Source organism: Gallinula chloropus (assembly GCF_964237585.1).
Source record: "Gallinula chloropus genome assembly, chromosome: Z".
In the NCBI taxonomy this organism is placed as follows: domain Eukaryota; kingdom Metazoa; phylum Chordata; class Aves; order Gruiformes; family Rallidae; genus Gallinula; species Gallinula chloropus.
The window spans coordinates 61,597,253-61,613,652 of NC_140089.1; the positions used below are offsets into that span (position 1 = coordinate 61,597,253).

At 38.3% G+C, this 16,400-nt stretch overlaps 1 protein-coding gene across 1 annotated transcript in view; it reads left to right on the forward strand.

Moving 5' to 3' along the window:
- Positions 1–12,156, forward strand: part of FCHO2 (FCH and mu domain containing endocytic adaptor 2) — a gene marked incomplete at its 3' end in the record, with an annotated part of 82,406 nt that extends 70,250 nt beyond the window's left edge. Inside the window, exons 20-26 of the mRNA XM_084278492.1 lie at positions 281–340; positions 2,962–3,073; positions 3,701–3,856; positions 5,633–5,765; positions 8,424–8,623; positions 9,777–9,841; positions 11,879–12,156. Coding sequence (XP_084134618.1) covers positions 281–340; positions 2,962–3,073; positions 3,701–3,856; positions 5,633–5,765; positions 8,424–8,623; positions 9,777–9,841; positions 11,879–12,156 — 1,004 coding nt within the window. The remainder of the gene's footprint in view (positions 1–280; positions 341–2,961; positions 3,074–3,700; positions 3,857–5,632; positions 5,766–8,423; positions 8,624–9,776; positions 9,842–11,878) is intronic.
- Positions 12,157–16,400: the final 4,244 nt, after the last annotated feature.

A 16,400-nucleotide genomic window follows, 5' to 3' on the forward strand; every position in this document is an offset into this window, starting at 1 on the left:
TTTGGGGCATGAGGATGTACTCTACGCTGCTGTCTGTATTCTTTTGACTTTTGCACAATCCACTGTTTCCCCTACCCCATTTGTTCTGAATAATGGAGAGTCGATTCTAATTATCTTTTTTCCAAGCAACCTTTAAGGCTTGCATAATTTAATGGGTTTTTTTATGCTTTAACCTTCTTTTAATTTGCTACGTATTTTTATGCACATTAATTATTTTAACTTTTTTTTGCTTGATATGTTTTGCTTTCTTGCAATGTTTTGTTTCATTTAAATGTAATAGAGGATGATCTTTTGATTGGAAACCTTCCTACAATTGCAAATCTTTGTGAGACACCGCCAGGTATTGTACCTGAAGCAGATTTACATGTTAACTAATCATCCTAATACAGTACATCTAATAAAATTTTATTTCTTATGAAACAAGTTTCTCCAGCTGTTTCTGGTATTTGGCAGATACAAGTAGCTTGGAAGCTCAACTACTTAACAAGTTATATGTTGCTGAAGTCACCCAAACTTGACTTAACCGCTTTTATGTAACGTAATCTTCTGTCTATCCACCTCTTCCCCCCAAAACAAGGTGAAACTTGTCTTATTCAGTTTGTTGCTACTATGTTCTTTCAAGTAAAGTTAATATATTTTTACTTTGACAATTCTTATTCTCATAAGGCAAGTAAGTATAAATATTTCTGTATTTTCTTATACAAATGTTTGAAGGTAAACATAATCATCTTTTTTTCAATAAATTTTATTTTATTGATAGCTGTTTAGCCAGTATAAAAATTGTCTGGATCTTTGTTCTTAAACTGAACTAAAACATTTGATCTGCTTTGTTTATTTACCCTTTTTGTGACCAATGATGCAGTCTTTTATTCTGCAGTTTGGCAACCTCCTTAGGTCTGTCAGTGCAACTGTTTGCATGGTTGTGTCACTGGTTCTTGTGTCAGCACAGCTTAGGGGCTGTTAATGTTGATCAGGGCTGCGTGTAGCAGGGCATCAAAGCCAGCTTTGCTGTCACTGCCAAAGGTGCTCACCCCAGAGCCCTGAGCAGGGCAGCAGCCTGAGATGCTGCCCTGGCACAGCTCAAGGACATCCCATCCCTCTGAGAGCTCGCAGCAGGTATGAAAGGCCCTCAACCTGGATATCGCTGCATTGCACTGCATTTTCAGCTGTAAGGCAACAAAAAAATTACTTACAGAGTTAGGTTAAGCAGTTAAGTTTATTTCACTTTATTGCTTTTTTGGGAGAGAAATCTGCAGAAACACAGAATTTTTGTGAATCAACAGGGACAGAATCAGTGGGAGCAGAGCAAATATGAGAGAAGCTATCTCATTTGTAGTCCGTCAAACACACCACAGAGAAATGTATATTTGCTTTGGTGTTCCCCAAAAAAGGTAAAAATACTGTTATTATTACTAATAACAATAATGCTACATGCATTGAGTGCATATTTTGGCTTGTGTGGAGAATACTTCTGAGTTCAGTATTTCACCAAACAAAATTTCTGGTGGTTGTTAACATTTTATTGCATATTTGCTTCTTGAAATCGTGATTGTTGGGTTTCTCAGACTATAGAGGATCACAGCTTTTACTAGTAGTTTTCAGGGAGAGTTAAGGAAACTGTGGCAACGTGACTCAGGTATTGTCTGAAAGAATAAAAACAACCTACTGCTCATATTAAGTAAAGTAAATAAATCCATGTGGTTTAGCCAGCATCATAATATTTCCTTCATATATTAATTTTTGTGTTTGAACACGTGACTAGAGTAACCCTTTCGATATAAGGACGCCTAATGTTGCACTGGAATTTTTTTCATGTTGCTAAGAAATATTCTGAACATTTTTTACTACCTTAGGCAAGAAAAACATGATGGAAAGTAAGGTGTGAGGTAGCTGAATTAGACCAAATCCCATCTTTTACTTGCTGCTTGTTACTACTACTTCTGCTTATCTCAGAGTTTAAGGTCTAGTATCTCATATGAGACCTTCTGAGAAGAACAAGGTCCTAACTTCCATTTTGCTTCTGAAAGAGCTCTGAAGGCACAGCTATTGTTTTAGAGTAAATAGGTTATGTTTGCCAGAAGTAATACTATGTGGAAGCATTTTGATTCAAAATTTCTCATTTTGTTCATGAAATGAGAAATATCATGCCTCCTTTGTGACAGATAATATTACACAATACAGGCTATTTCATCAGTGGTACCAAAAATTAATAAGATGCTATGTGCTGTATTGCTGCACTGCTGCAGAGAACTTCCAGTGTTGTTTTAACATTCAGTACGAGTAAAGACAATTAATGAATAGTAAAATCCCATCACCACCAGTTGCATCCATCATACAGACACATTTCAGAAAGACTCAGTGTGAGGTCTGAGTTGGTATTTTATAGTTATGCATTGGAGATGTGTTGTGTTGGCACAGGCATCTGTGAAGGCTTCTCTGATGGTTTCTGCATGGGAATTGTACACTTTGTTGGCTGAAATAGTTAAATAAATGTTCAACAGTTCACTTCTGTGGTGTAATATTAATTTATTTGCCTGTAAGTTCATGCATACTGTGAATTCTTTACATCTCCGTGACCATTGTTGCATACAATAAGCATACAGTAGGGGTGTTTTTTTAAGTATTCTAGTAGATGTCTAATTTCCTTTGGATCTCTTGACTTTACTTTCATCAGTAGACATTTCAGTGTAGCATCCCTCTTACTCATTTGTGTTCCTCATGTCTGTCCATTTACATAATGTCATACTGATAGTCCTGTTTTCTTAGGCTGCTAAGCAGTGTGTTGATGGTGCAATTGTACTGTGTTTATATTTTTCTACGCACTTTTCAGGTAATAACTCCAGTTGCTACTGTGATTTTGATCGTAGTAACCTCTTGTGAAACTTGCAGATGTAGTCAACCATTCTGAAATCTATTGCTAAGCTTTTTGAAAATTAAACCTATACGCTGTATGTATTCTAGGTGTTTCACGTGGTCCCAGCCCTGTCAGCCTTGGAAATCAGGACACCTTGCCTGTTGCAGTAGCTCTTACTGAATCTGTTAACGCCTACTTTAAAGGAGCAGATCCCACAAAGTTAGTTAAATAGTGAATTGTTTTAAATGTAATAAGTCATAATAAGAAAACACACTTGTTTTGCTTCTATATTTTGGGGAAAAATATATATGCATTAGAAGGAGGATTTAAAGGGTTGGTTGGGGTTTTTTTTTCTGGTCTAAGTGACAGCGGTGGCTTACTGGTCTGTACTGGCCTGCATCCCGCTAGGAGTTCATATATCTCTGCTTTACAAAAACGTGTTCAGTGAGAACACTGAAAATTAGAAAGGTTTTTCTCTCAGTTAGGTAGGTGCTGCATGTAAATTTGGGCAGCTAAAAGCACCTCATTCCCTCTGTCATGTCCCTTGCTATGCTACTTAGGTCTTGCCTAAGCATAGTTGTGCCATGTTTTCAAAGTCTGAAAAATATCCACCAAGACTACTGTATGCTTAACCAGCTAAACTTTTTTCTTTACTTATTCCATCTGACTTCCAAGTCAAAAGTGACAGCACATTGTCACAGTGCCACATTCCCATTATTTGAAATCGATTTTCTGTTTTTAATTCAGCTCATCAGACTGTGAAAGTACAGTGATTGCTTTAAAATTAGTATTAAAACTAGGCAGTTAATGAGTTGCAACAAAACTGACATTTTCATTGTCTTCTAGATGTATTGTGAAGATTACTGGTGATATGACAGTATCATTCCCAAGTGGGATTATTAAAGTCTTCACCAGCAACCCATCTCCAGCTGTGCTCTGCTTCAGGGTAAAAAACACCAGCAAACTAGAGCAGATTCTTCCAAATGCACAACTTGTATACAGGTTTTGTATTGTGTTTTGCTTTTTTTTTTCAATATAATAGTAAACTACATGATTTGTAAATTTTGAGTTGTTGTATATGTAAATCGGAATTCTGTACACTCTAATAGATTTGCTTATACATTATTCAACTGCATGAATTAATCTTGTTTAGTTCAGTTCTCTCCACTGCCACCATTAAAAATCTGAGAGACTTCTGGATTTGAAATTTGTGCTGAGTGTAACAGCAGACATGAAAAATACTTTGCAAATATAGCTGTGTTTTTTACATGCATTTTATAATGAAGATTTGTTACACAACCGTATCATTTATTGGAGAATTTATTTGAGAATTAGTTAAATGTTTTTATGTACTACATTTTTTAATTTACTGAAAAATCAAACCATAGGCACCCAGATTTTTATATTTAAATTCATTCTGATCATACATACTTAATGTAATGAGTGATCCTAACAAAATTAAATGCTTTTTGTTATGACAGTTAGCAGAGCTGTGCCTGACAGTGAATTATACTGAAAAAAGTGTATTTTGAAAAAAGTTAAATTTTCTAGTATTCTAGTCTGAGTGCTGTCACACTTTACCTCTAATTGGAAAGGACGTCTGTAATAGATGTTTACAATGTTAAACCCATATAGTAATAATTTGACTTTCATCATATACTGCAAAGGGTGTCATTTGCTTGGTATTTATAGAGATTGAAGTTTTGAATGAGAGTGATATTTGTGGTGATGTCAGAATTTCTGGTTTGAATTGCACTTGGTAGTGCAGCAGCAGAAAGAATTTACCACTGGTTTCATTTTTTTCAATTGTGAAAGGCCTCTGTAGTGATAAGTGTTTATATACTTTTTGCTGAAAATGGAAATTACAGCAATCATAACAGAGTATGAGAACCAAACTCTAAGTTGAGCAGACAACTGGTGCTTAAATCACTGTTCGAGGCCATTCAACCCATTGTGGTCATACTGTGTTCCAGGTGCTCATTGTCAGCTTTCACTCTGCAGGCATGCTCTATGTTCTCCCTCAGGGGTGAACATTCAGAGGAGGTCTTTGATTCTTAGGTGATTTGAGTTTTGGTTTTGAATTAGTTTCCTTAGAAGCTCATCCTTGTTCAAAATAAACCTGATTCAATGAGAGCTGAAAATATTCTTGATCATATTCTTGATCTGCAGAATACTGTGCCCCAGTACCTCCCAAACAGGATTTTGCTTCTGCAGCTGTGTGCACCCTTATCTGTATACAGAAATTATATGATAAATCGTTGCTAAGACTGAATGCAACTATAAGTATCCAAGAAGCATTTGTTTATAATAATTTGAAAATCACTTTTATGTGGAAATTTTTTTTAATTTGCACTCTACAAATATATGAAAGTAGGGTATCACATAATTCAGTGCATTAGCAAGGCTATGTCATAACCCAAGATAATCATGTTTTTAGGATTTATTCCAAATTGGCTTTTCAAAAAGCACTTTCATCCCCACTTCCTACCCATCCTCACAGCACTTAATTTTATTAGAATTGTGTCTTATTAAATGTAAAATCCAAATTCAGCATTAACTCCATCTTGTGAGGAATGAAGGAAATTCATGGCTTTGCTTTTTACCAGATACAAGCAGCAGATAATTTGTCTTAATATTTAGGAAGGTACAATTATGTGTTATGATGCAGTAGAACAAATAATTGCTTGGAATAGTGAAGATCTAATCTTAATTTTTAGACATCCAAAATAACAAAACTCCAAGTGTTTCCTTTTGACTCCAACATCTCTTACTTCGCAGTGATCAATCACAAAGTGATTCCAGTACTAAGGATTTTTGGATGAACATGCAAGCTATAACCGTCTACCTCAAGAAGTTATCAGAGCAGAATCCATCTGCATCCTATTATAACGTGGATGTTTTAAAGTATCAGGTAAGCACTTTCCTCTGGTTGGAATTTTTTGAGGAATTCTGGCAGATTTGTTATCTACACAGAAATTCAAAGAACTGTTCTTTGCCTGCTAGCATGCAGATGAACTGTCATCCCTTGTCTAGATCAGTTCAGGCTGTATCACTACTTCTAATGCATGGGCTCTACCCAAGCTTAGTGCATTCCTGCTGTGCTTCGTATCATTGCCTTGGATTTGTGACCTGTTGCAGCTTGCTTACACATCACTCCAACTCATGTGTGCAAGCTTCAAACACTGCTTTTTTTAGGTATTACTTAGAAAAGTCAAATTTTCCTTGAATTTAGGGGTTTTGGTGGGGGGTTGAGTTTGTAGCTGCACTGTGTTTGAGTTTGTGATTGCGTAAGTTTCGGATGCTGTAGATGATCAATTGTAACATGTGGGAACGTATGACACTGTGACATCTCAATGTAATGGAAAATTTCATCCTGGAAACAGCTGCACAAAGTACAGGTCGGTCATCAGTACTAATTAGCATGGATTCACTAAGGGAAAGTAATGCTTGACCAAATCGATAAACTCCTATGATGAAATGACTGGCCTGCTGGATGAGGGGAGAGCAGTTTTCCTAGACTTCAGGAAGGCTTTCGGCACTCTCCCATAGCAACCTCAGAGCAACTGCTGAAGGACAGGCTGGATGAGCGTACACAGAGGTGGAGTGAAAACTGGCTGAACAGCCAGACCCAGAGGATGGTGGTCAGTGACACAAAGTCTAGTTGGAAGCCAGTGACTACCAGTATACGCTAGAGGTGACTGGGTTTACAGTCCTGTTTAGCCGCTTCGTTAATGCTTTTGATGGTGGGGCAGAGTGCACCTTCAGCAAGTTTGCTGATGACATTGAACAGGCAGAACCTTCTGATGTATCCTTCCAGTTTGGTGTCACCAGCAAACTTGCTGAAGGTGCACTCTGAGGATACACATAAGGGGTCATTCTGTCCTTCAGAGGGACCTCAACTAGCAGGAGAAATGGGCTGACATATACCTCATGAAGGAGTGCACCTGGGGAGGAATAGCCCCATTTATTGGTATGTGCTGGGGGCCACCCAGCTGGAAATCAGCTTGTGAGAAAAGGAGCAGAGGGACACAGTGTTGAACACAAGCCGCAAAGGTGGCAAACGGTCTCCTGGGCTGCATTAGGCAAAGTACTGCTAGTAGGGAGGTGGTACTTCCCCTCTACTCAGCAATTGTGAGACCACACCTGAAGTGCTGTGTGCAGTTCTGGGTTGTCCATTGCAAGAGAGACAGAAACCTACTGGACACAGTCTGGTAAAGGGACAAAAAGATGATGAAAGGTCTGGAGCATCTGAAGCTTGAAGAATGGCTGAGAGAGGTGGGACTGTTCAGCACAAAGAAATGCTCAAGGGAATATTACCAATGTATGCAAATACCTGAAGGGAGGGTGTAAAGAGGATAGAGACAGGCTCCTTCCGGCATCACCCAGTGACAGGACCTAAGGCAATGGGCACAAACAGAAGCAGAGGAGGCTCCTTCTAAACATCAGGAAACAGGTTTTTTTCAGTGAGGGTGTCCAAGCACTGGCATAAGTTGCCTAGAGTGGTGGTGGAGTCTCCATCCTTGGAAATATTCAGATGCCATCTGGACACAGTGCTGGGCATCTGGCTCAAGGTGGCCCTGCTTGTGCAGGGGAGTTGGACCACATGATCTCCAGAGGTCCCTTCTAAACTCAGCTGTTCTGTGAATCTCTGAGATGCTCTGTCTTTCACTAAAAAAACTTCATGAAAATTCAAGGCACGGACTCACCTCAAAAGGAGAACCAGGGATTTTCTGGGCCTGTGTTGAACATCTGAGACAACCATCTACGTCCAAAAACAAGATAACATGCCAGTCCAGCTATTAATACCATTGTAGTTTCCATATCCTCCTAACTAGTTTAAAATCTTGGCACACTGAATCTATAAAAAGCATGTTAGGGGCACAGAAATCCTGAAAAAGATGGAAGGGGCAACACGTTTCTTTGGATTGAAGAAAGGCATGCTGTGGAAGAAGGATTCCTATTTCAGATTTTTAGTTTTGGGTGAAAATGAAGCATTGGCCTGCAGAAGCCCTGGCAGATAGAAAAGGTTCTGGGCTGCCAAAGAAAGATGAGTGGCAGCACCAGGACATGGAGGGTGGTAGACATACAACAAGACAGTAACACGAGCTCAGCTGCAGTAGGACAATAACGCTTTGAACAAGCAAGAAGTGTTTTGCTGGCTGCCTGCCCTGTAATGACAGGTGTTGCCTCTGCTGCTGGCTGCTCAGGCAGCTGAACTGGTGTGGCTTACCACTGCCACTCATAAAGTCATTTTGCCACAAGCGTGTTTCTTGTCTGCTGTAGAACACAAGACTAAAGCAAAAATATTTTCACTTGTAAAAGCCAGAACAGGAAAGAGCCTCATGGGCCAGAGGGAGCTTAAAACTTTCATTTATTTAAAATTTAAAATGAGACTGGCAGGAATCACTTTAGGTTGGGACAGCTTTCAGAATCCTGTGATTAAGGACTCAGAGGGTTAATTGTTCTCTTTTGCAGGATTTAGCACTATATTCATTACCATCATTCCCTAATTCTGCTCAAAAGTGGCATATTTTAATTAAACTGCTTTCAATCATTTATTCTTTTACAGGTATCTTCAAATGGCATCCATTCCACTCCCTTGAATCTTGCAACTTACTGGAAATGTAACGCCAGCACTACTGATGTGAGAGTGGATTATAAGTACAATCCAGAGTCTATGAATGTGCCTAGCATGCTGTCTAATGTCCAGGTTGTGGTACCAGTAGATGGAGGAGTAACAAACATGCAGTCACTTCCACCTGCAAAATGGTAATATTGACACTTTTCTTTTTATTTCAGGTTCATTTAAGTCTATTCGTTAGTGTCATAGCCTGAAAAATTTCACTGAAACATCTTCTTTTTTTTTTTTTTTGGTCCTAATAAAGTGCATAGTAACAGATGTCTGTCTGGTCCAAAACAGATTATGTACAACAAATTCACAAAAACTAAAATGAGACAATATGCAACTGTGTAATAATGCAAGCCTTTATGACGTTTCCAATGTTTGCTTTCTTTTGGCCAACAGACAGGAGATAGATATATATATATACACACACATGTGTATATATAGACACAAATTTTTAATACAGTCATTTGAAACCAAAATTTCTTAATGGTTAAAATAACATTTTGTGTGTGTATAAACATCCATATATATGGATTATATAGAGAGAATAGAAGATAATGCAGTTCTTGGGAAAATTTCTTGATTGTTCTATCTTACAAGTTAGCTTCTAATTGAAATGGTTTTAAAACAAACCTCAGTAACTGAGGAGCTCTTCATAAGCCAAGGTAGCATTGTCTTTCAATTCAAGCGTCTTGCAGGTCATTATCTGACTAACAGCTTGAAAGCCAGATGCAGTTTTCAGGTAATTCTGAGAAAAGGGTAGTGGCACTAGGCAAAGCAGTACATCCCTGGAGCAGAAGGTGATCAGAATTCGACCACTGTGCCTGTGGTTTGGCAGCAGTCAGGTATTCGCTCAGCTGTAGCATAATTCGGGGACTGTTTACTTCCAAGAGTGTCTTTTTTAAGTGAAGAGAGCAATGAATACTGAGTTGCAGGGAGTTAGGCTTTCTTGTTACTTATAGGTAAGTTTACCTTATAAAGGAAGGTTCAGGTGAAAAAATATGATCTCATTTCCCGTTGCGATTACAGAGGGTTTTGGGCAGCGGAGCCACAGCTTGAGCATAGGACAGTGTTAACTGTGTAAAAAGGTGGTGTGCACTTCAGAGCTCTGCTGCTGGAGCAAACACACCCTTCTCTTCTCCTGTTTGCTTTGTACAGTTTTCAAAAAACTTACCTTAAAATGATCAGGTACTTTCATAAACCTCCATTTAGAAATGTAAGCAACATACTGGTGTAAATCTAGGGAAATAACATGCAACAGCTGGTGTTTGTAACTAACCTACTTTTCTCTTACAGGAGTGCAGACCAGATGAAAGCATATTGGAAAATATCTAGCATTTCAGAGAAGTCTGAGAATGGAGGCAAGTTGAACTCTATTGTTTTGTTCTCTTGTACAGAAAAGTTGAAAACAGTAAGAGATGGACTCAACAATAGATGATTTTTGACCAATCTTTTGAAGGTCTTTGTTTTGACCATATATACCTCCAAGAAAAAAAACACATCTATGGGCACCTGCTCAGAGTGGTAACTTGTACAGCGTTCTGTAAGGCGCCAGGAGTTGTCCTATGCCCAGGTGCACTCCCCTGAGGTCCAGTTGGTGTCACAGCCCTTGCAGCCTCTGAAGTGCAATGTTTTTCTGAAGCAGTAAAACAGGAGCAAAAGGGAGGCATCTCATCCTCAAAGCCTTTGTGGAGAAGAAGTCCTTTAGCCTTATTAAGGGCTTAGTGAAGGGCACTCTGAAGGCACTGATAGACTTGCAAATGTGACTGCTGTCATACAGAAACCAGGAGTCTGGAAGGGAAGACCTCTTCTATTCCTGCAAATGCTGCAAAGTTGTGGTCATCGTTCAAACAAAATCCGAAAGAATCATCTGCAACAGATGTAGTTGCCATAATCTCGTGTACTTTGTCATTCACTGACCTCACAGTTCTTTGCCATCTGTCTTCCATTATGGTTACACAGGGAGAGCCTTCTTTTCCTTTTTTTCCTTTTCCAAACTGTGGAGTTTCTTTGAAAAGAAAAAAGTCATACTGAAGCAAATGCAGCCAGATGAAGAGCTACTGCACACCTGCAGAGCAGCATGAAAATGGGCTGCGGGTGATGTGGATTGCATCAGTAGACTTGCACATATTCTGTGGCTTATGATGCATTCCCTTCTTTCCCCACCATCTTTCTTCCCATTTTCTTTGAGTACAAACACAGAGTTCTCCCAGTTCCATGTTTTTGAGGCAGTAATGCCATGCTTGCCTTGCGCTTAATGGGAACAAAAGGAGAAACTGCACGAACGCTGTTGATATCAGGACAAATGTCTTGAAGTCTTTATTCTGGTGCACGGGCTGTTAAATTTTTTGGGGGGTTATTTATAGCCCAGCAGATCACATGAGCTGTCAGTTGCAGAGACAAAACACAGAACAGACTCTCCGAGCACTCAAATATATGAGTTTCCATACTCACAGTGGAAAGAAATTCCACTTTACTCAGACTGTGACAGACCTACTGAAGAAATGAAATGGACCTTAGGCCATTGCATGAAAAAGTTTAATTCATTAATTCCCACTTTTGCCCCAGTAACATTTCAGTTACTAACTTTCCTTGTCATTTAGCTGCTCCAGTTGACTAGGAATAGCAGGTTGTTTTAAAGAAGTGAAAATACTTTATTTTCATTATTTCATTATTAATTATTTAGGTCTCATTTTCTCCAGCATATTTTGCAAGAACAATGACTTAAGAACTAGAAAAAGAGATTGGTAACAGCGCTGTGGGGTTTTATTAATGCCTTGCATTGACTACAGAAACGTATTTAGAAGTAATTTTGAATTTTACAATAGATTTATAATGGCATCAAAGGGATAGCACTTCACCACTGCCTCTAAAAAAACCTGGTATTTATGGGGAGAAGTATTTAATCATACCTTGTCTTCATAATAAAAATAAGATTTTTTTTTTTAATTCCTCTAGATACATTACTGCATAGCTGCACTTCTCCCTGTGGTTTTGTTCATGTATATTCATCCAGGCAGACCATGACAACATTTAAATGTTCTGATGCACTTTCAAGCCTGCTAATAATAGGCAGTATTAAGTACTTACAGACCAGCAAGTGCAAGTGATGATCACAGGGACCAACCAGCTATTTCAAGTAGCAGGAGATTGCCAGGCTGTTACAGGCAGTCTGTACAGTCGTGTAGAAATGTGTATCGTTTGCCTCTAAATCATTCACTCATCATTGTCTTAAACAGGGGCCTGGCATGAGCAGACTTGTACTCTCATCTCTCCTTAGCACTGATGTAGGATGGCCACTATGAGTAAATCTCAAAGGCCACCATGTTCATTTCACTTCAGTTTCAGGAGATCATCTTGCTCTTGGAAAACAACCAGCTTTTTTGGGTTTTTTATAGGTTCTGGTTCCCTCAGGGCAAAATTTGAACTTTCAGAAGGACCCAGTAAGCCAGCAACACTTGCAGTGCAATTCATTAGTGAAGGCAGCACGCTTTCAGGAGTAGACGTGGAGCTCGTCAGCACTGGCTATCGGCTTTCCCTCCTTAAGAAGAGATTTGCCACTGGTAAGACACTGACACGCTTATATATTGAGATTATTATTATATATTCTATAGTGTTAAGTTATGAAATACAAAACTGTGAAATAAGCAATGCAGAAATAGCTACTTTTCTTTAAAACATGTCTGAAAGCGCTTCAATGAGTGGTTTCTTTTTCTATAGTTTTCATACTGCTCCCAGGAAAATACTGGCACAGGCTGTTTTAGCTATAAAAAACCCACCTTTGTTTTGCAGGACGATATATGGCAGACTGCTGATGTACCCATGAGAGCCATTGGATCAAAGGAGTGCAAGAAGCTCACTTTACCCTCTCAACTTTTCAAACACTATTTTAACATGCATTAATTTTTCAGAAATGTTGACCTACTTTGAGGCTGAACTACAGAACAGATAATGCACTTTTAAAAGTCATTTTGCAAACTTTATTACTTTATAATAGCACTGAAGTTAACTTCAACACTGTCTGTGAATGATCAACTGCAATATTTGGGAAAATTTGTTGAAATTTCAGTAAATTTATATAGATTAATTCAAAATAGTAAGCCATAGTTGAAATGAAAGTATTAAATTGTATGCTATACTGTAAACATTAAACCTAAAAATGTAGGAAAGCGAGTAAGAAGTATTTGAGCTTTCCATAGATAACACTCATTTTTCACATTCTTTAATAGCTATCAATGAAAGCAGAGGCAAAATCTAGTGTAGTTCTTCCATCCACTCATGCCATAAAACCAGCTGAGTTAGAGGTGTATAAAAGAAGTGTAACTTGATGCCCACATATCATATATTATTAACATGTAAGCTGTTTTATATAGGGGTTTTTTTTTCTAAGTGCAATGTGTTACAAAATTGCAAAACACAGCAGAGATTTACTTCTGCAGTTAGTAAATGTTATGGGCGTTGTGATTGTTTTAATTAATTCTGTAGATTTTATTTATTTTTATATGAATTGCATAACATTTGTGCCTTTAAAAAGAGAAACAACCCACAAAACTGTGCCTATCCAATTTGTTGTTCGCATGCCTCACTTCCTTTTTCAAAGTTTGGCTCTTCATCAGGAAAGCACAGTGTTTTTATAATACACACAACTTCATGAAAATTCCCTTGGCTGGGATTTATTTAGAAGGCAGATTTACAAAAACTGGAGATTGTTCAAGAAGAGGTTTCAAATACTGGATTACTTCCTTATGGGGTAATGGCAATAAGTGTGGCTCTAATAAAGGGGGATGCGTCGTGCAGGATGTTGAGATAGCGGTTTCAGCGTCACCAAAGATGAGAATCCTGGAAAGTCACCGAAGGTGGTCAGAGCAAACCGTTAGGAGTGAACAGCGGTTCACTTCACTTCCAGTGAAAGTCTTTGGACCTTGAGTGCTCTTTGGGGTTGTGTGATGTGAATGTAAACATAGTAACAGTCTAGAGGAGTAACAGTCTAGAGGGGATTTTTTTTTATGGCAGCAGGATGACAATTAGTGTCATTTCTATAGTTTAATTCTTGTCTGTAAGCACCAATTTTAATATTTGTATTGTTATCTAATCTGCTTTCCACGGCGTAAACACATTAGGGACCTTTTTCAAAGCAAGTCAGCAATTTAGACAACCTTATATGTATCTGTATTATTGTTTGGGGCTTTTTCAGCGCCAAGATAAAAAGTATTTGGGCAGAGTAATTCAGTAACATGCATGTGGGGATTTCATGTGACTGCTTTGAAAACCAGTACCTATTTCACATTCTCTGTTAAAACAGTAAAATGTGCTTGAGCTAATTCATGCAGAACCAGTAATGAATTGGACTGCTGAAGCTTTACAATGAACTAAGCTTTGTAGAGGCTACAAAAGTTCTAATGTATACTACACACTCTTGCAGACAAGAGTTAACGCTGTTGGCACTAAGCACATACTGTACTGTGGATTTGATTGGACGAGTATATTTGGCTTTCAATTTTTTCATCAAATGGTAAATTTCTAACTCATAAAATGGTACAGTCTTTTTATCGGAATCTTAATTGTAATCTGCTTTGCAATCAAACTGTGTTTAACATGAATGAAAAACCAAAACTGTATCATTATTTTTTAATTAAGCATTACGTTCATTTTTGAGTTAAATGAAGTAGTTATGTTTCAGCACTTTTAAGCTAGCCTTCATTCAGGTGAGTATTCATACATTTGTATTGGGTGCAGGTTACAATTTTGAAGCCATACAAGTTTATATAGACGTTTTGTAAAGAAATTGAAAAGCAATGTAAAAAGTACATGTAGCTATCTGATAAAAAAAAAAACAAATGTAGCAAGCTGGTTCTTGCTTGTGTATACAGCAATATCCATTCTAGCTGCCTCCTAAGAAAATTAATTTGTAAACACAACTCTAAAGGATCTGAGTTTTTATGAATTGTTACTATGTTGGACTGTAAATTAGGGGATACAAGTTTATCTTACAAAAATTGTAAATATTTCTGATTTTTCATAAAATGTAAAATTTTTTTAAATGCACCCATAATAAACATGTAATATATAATTTAAATGCTTATTTATGTTGCCTGTGCTTTTGCAGTTAGTCCCACAGAGCTTCTAAACAAGAAGACAATAGAACAAAATGATGCCTGTACTGAACATTTTTAGTGTTAATTGATTTTTAAGTGGTAAGGGGTAGAGAGAACATACAAACTCTTCTATATATTTTTAAAAAACCACAGAGAAGGTGACTCCTGCAATGAGTTGTGTCTTTACTAAACTGGAATGCCTGAAGCACCTACAATGCCTTATGCCTTTACTGATGTGCTTCACTAACACGTTAGACCAGGCAAAACTGTGGGTATGTTTGTCAGAAAAATCTCAACTTTGTGGACACGAGCTGCTCTCTGCACATAACCTGTCGAGCGCTGCATATCCCACAACTTCCTCAATATGCCTGTATTTTGTCAGCCACGTGGGTAAAAAAATCAGTGGCGAGATTAAAGGAATTCTTGCTGATTTCTTATGTTCCAGCAGTCCAAAAGTAGAGACTACTTCAGCAGCCTGAGATTAGTCCTCCTAGAAACAGCAGGTGAAACCCTCAAACATGATTAAACACTTCTTTCCCACTAGTCCCACGGCCTGTATAAGTTTAACAGGTAATGATTTATAAGGCCTTATGATGACTCTCGATCTTCTCAGCTGGCTGGGTATCATTGCAGTCAGCATGGTTCCTGCTGGGCTGGAAAGCCATGTTCCAAGGGCTTGATTCTTAGTGTCTGCTGGAAGGCAGGAGGGAAGAGCACGGGGGGCTCGCAAGCCATCCCCTTTGTACCCCCCAGCACCCTCAGCTGTTTGTATAGGGACGCAAAAGGGCACAGTGCTGCTCAGTTCCTGTAGTGTTCATTGGACTTGAAGTGTCAGAGATCGCTGCTCTGTTAATGATTGACTTTTGTTATTGTAAGCCAGTGCCCACGCACTGCTCACAACTACTATAAACTGGATTTACACCGCTCAAGCAGGTTTGTGATTATCTAAGTACATGATCAGGTAGTTTTGCAGGGATAGCTGACTGCCTCTACCACTTCCAAATAATATTTATGTAGGGTATTTGAAGGAGCCAAGGTATTTGGTTATCACCTGGAGCAGTGTCGGAATTATAAGTGTGGTGGGTTTTTCTATAACTAGAGAGGAAGGTCTTGCATCATGCCAAAAAGAATCGCATTTCAGGTCTTGCATGTTTGTAAAGCTTAAGATAGGCATCTTAATATCTGTGTGGCTTTTGTTTTCTTGGAATTGGTAGATAATAGGTTTCCATTTCAGTTGTCATGAAAGGGCAATTTTACTTTAGAGCATGCAAGAGAAAACTCAGGAATTCCTCCACTGATCGAATAAGCTAAAAACAGTTCAAAGTACTAAAGCAGCAAATAGCATATTTTCTGCATGGTGCCTTTGATTGGACTGATTACCAGGCCTCTGAATCGAAAACTTAATGTTTATCTTCAACTCTGCATATCATTACACTACTGAATATTCCTTCCAAACTCAGCGTGACCTCCCTGTTCACTGGCATGTTGTTTTTTAAGTTCTCAGCTCAGTCAATAGCCCATAAAAAGCATACAGTCTTTAAAGAATAATTTATTTTTTTTTTTAATCTTAAAAACACAAGAGGCCTCCCCTTGATTAAGTATTAAATATTTAATACTCAAATTCTGCTTTCACTTCCTTTGGAATCTGTTTTTTAAATCCGACAAGGCTATTTTAAAGATTCAATCCTAAAGTATGATTTTGTTTGCCCTTGCCCCAGTTTTTTGCCTGCAGAAATCATTCACATGTTCTGAGTCACATGGTAACAGTGGGCTGGATGCCGCTTCTAGTGAGAAGACAGAGCAAACTTAGTTTAAGGTCTAAAGC